Source organism: Tupaia chinensis, unplaced genomic scaffold (genome assembly GCF_000334495.1).
Source record: "Tupaia chinensis unplaced genomic scaffold, TupChi_1.0 Scaffold144346_1, whole genome shotgun sequence".
Lineage (NCBI taxonomy): Eukaryota > Metazoa > Chordata > Mammalia > Scandentia > Tupaiidae > Tupaia > Tupaia belangeri.
In genome coordinates this window covers 4,264,467-4,266,810 of record NW_006204205.1, presented here as the reverse complement: position 1 = coordinate 4,266,810, position 2,344 = coordinate 4,264,467, and the positions used below count along the sequence as shown (strand labels likewise).

Here is a 2,344-nt window from a genome sequence, read left to right as displayed (position 1 = left end):
CTGCAGGCCGGAGGGCAGGAGCTGGCCCAGTGCCTCTGACGACAGCAAGGCTCAAGCACACAGGATCCACATTGACCCTGAAGCCCAGGTGTGTACAGACATGGCTTGGCCTGGCCTGGCCCGGGCCAGCATGGCCCAGGGGAGAAGGCCTAGGCTTGCTCCACAGGTTCGGCAGCACCGTGTCTTCCCCGTGGCTCTCGGGTTCCAGGACAGAGACCAAAGCAGAAGGCTTCTGTGAGCCGGGCCCATACCCCATCCCATGTTCCCCAGGGGATGCACACGTGCAGGGCCTCCATCTCTCCTCCAGGAAATCTGGATTCTGGACAAAGGTGCTGTTCCCGATGGGTAGGGGCCGGGCCAGACTGTGGCTCGCAGTCGCCGCCCACCCAGCTCGAGGTTTCTCCAGGGCCCAGTGATGCCAGACTGGAAAGACATCTCCAGGCTTGCTGGGCGGGAGTGGGATGGCAGCCCTGGCAGTGGAGTGGTCTTAGGCTGTGGTCGCTCCTCTGGCTCACCCTGGGATAGGGCTCCCACGGCTGCAGTTCCTCCTGGCCATCCTGTGACTGCACCCATCAGGCCTCAGGCTGCAGCCTGTCTGCTCAGTTGCCCTTTAGAATGTGACAGGAGTCACAGCCATGGTCCTGTCCTCAAGGAGAGTGAAGGGACCCGGCTGCCATGAGGGGAGCTCGTTTTGGCCATGAGTGTGAGGTTAGCCAAGGCTGAGGTATCCAGATCCAACTAAACACCTCTGGGCTACAGAATTTGGACACAGCGGGGGCCGGCTGATCTCTGATGGAGCCAGGACTGTAAAACCCAGTGTGTGCTCCTGTGGCCTCCTGGCCTATTTCTGTCCCCTCCCTCAACATGGAAGAAGGCCAGGGCAGGGAGAGCAGGCTTCGCTAAGCAGAGAGAAGGATCTGCCCAGGCCTCTCGCTGGCATCCCTGAGGCCAGGCACATACCACCTGCCAGCGAGTGTCCACTGTGGTGGGCAGAGGCACTAAGAGGTTCTGGGATGGTGAAGCCAGGGGGCAAAGGAGCCCAGAGTAGGTGCATGACTCAGCAAGGGATTGGAGAGGGCTTCCTGGAGGAGGAGGTATCCAAGCCAAGATCCGCAGGCCTAGGAAAAAGAAGACAGGCAAAAGGGGATGTGTTCTCAGGAAGCACATACAAAGGCCTAGAGGTGAGACTGCACCATAGGATCAGAGAACAGAGATCCAGGGGGGCAGAGAGGGCAAAGTGGGAGGTTGCTCTGTGCAAGCCCCTGCTGTTCTTGCGGGCATTTATGGCCAGGTCCGTGTCCCAGAAACTCACCCAGGTGGCCCCGTGGACATGAGGCCCTAGTGCTGGGGGAAGGGGGAAGATGTCAGCCCGGACTCATCAGCCAGGCTTGACAGCCAGGCAGAAGGGAGCAGCATGGAGTGGCCTCCAGCTCCTGTGTGAGGCCAGCGTCCATCAGGGTGCCAGTGCCAGGATGGGCAGGACGGGGAGGCCCAAGCTTTGCAATGGTGAAGCTCAGCTGTGCCAGGCTTCCAGGAGTGGCTCAGGGCCAGTGAGCCTGGGAGCCAGGCCGTGAAGCTGCACCCTCTGCCCCCACACTTACCCTCACCGATTCCCTTGAAAACCAGGGTGCCAATGGCTCAGGCAGGATGGGAGGGATTTTCCATAAGCAAGACAGCCCCTCCACTGCTGCCCTCCTTTTGTGCTTAAAAGGTCAGGGGCTCCATGGGTGGCGACAAAAACACCCCACTCCACCCCCGCTTGGGCTGTGTCCTCACTCACACAGACACAGGGCCCATTGTCCCCATGCTGCTCCCACCCCTCTGCCTGCAGGGGTGCAGGGGGGAGGGGGACTGGCTGGAGCCATCAGAGGAGGAAGAAGCACAGCTGGCCCCAGGACCAGCATGAGATGCCCCTGGCAGCGTCCCCCATAGCCCCCAGTGGGATGAGACATGGCCAAGTGAGGCTTCGGGCCTACCTTAGGAGGCTCTCCTCCTCCCAGGCCTCCTGTGGGAACGGAGGCTCTCAGCCCAGGCCAGGACAGAGGAAGGGTGAGCATAAGGGAAGGTCTCCAGAAAGGTGACAGTTAAGCTGAAAACCAGGTGATCGGCAGAAGCAAGCCAGTGGGGCAGGCCATCCTTGCACGGGCAGCCCGTCCTCTCCAGACAGCAGAGAGCCCACTGAGCTTTAGCAGCCAGGCCGGTGGCAGGTGGGTAGCACAGGGGAGCTGGGGCTAGGGGAGCCGGGGCACAGGGCAGCCGGGGCACAGGGCAGCTAGGACACAGGGCAGCCGGGGCACAGGGCAGCCGGGGCTAGGGGAGCCGGGGCACGAAGAGCCAGGATAGG

The 2,344-nt window shown here is 61.9% G+C and overlaps 1 protein-coding gene across 1 annotated transcript in view; it reads left to right on the top strand.

The window, feature by feature from the left end:
- The window catches only part of PDLIM4 (PDZ and LIM domain 4), an 11,514-nt gene that overhangs the window by 5,556 nt on the left and 3,614 nt on the right, over window positions 1-2,344 (top strand). The window contains exon 2 of the mRNA XM_006166882.3: window positions 7-88. Within this exon, the coding sequence (XP_006166944.1) occupies window positions 7-88 (82 nt within the window). The remainder of the gene's footprint in view (window positions 1-6; window positions 89-2,344) is intronic.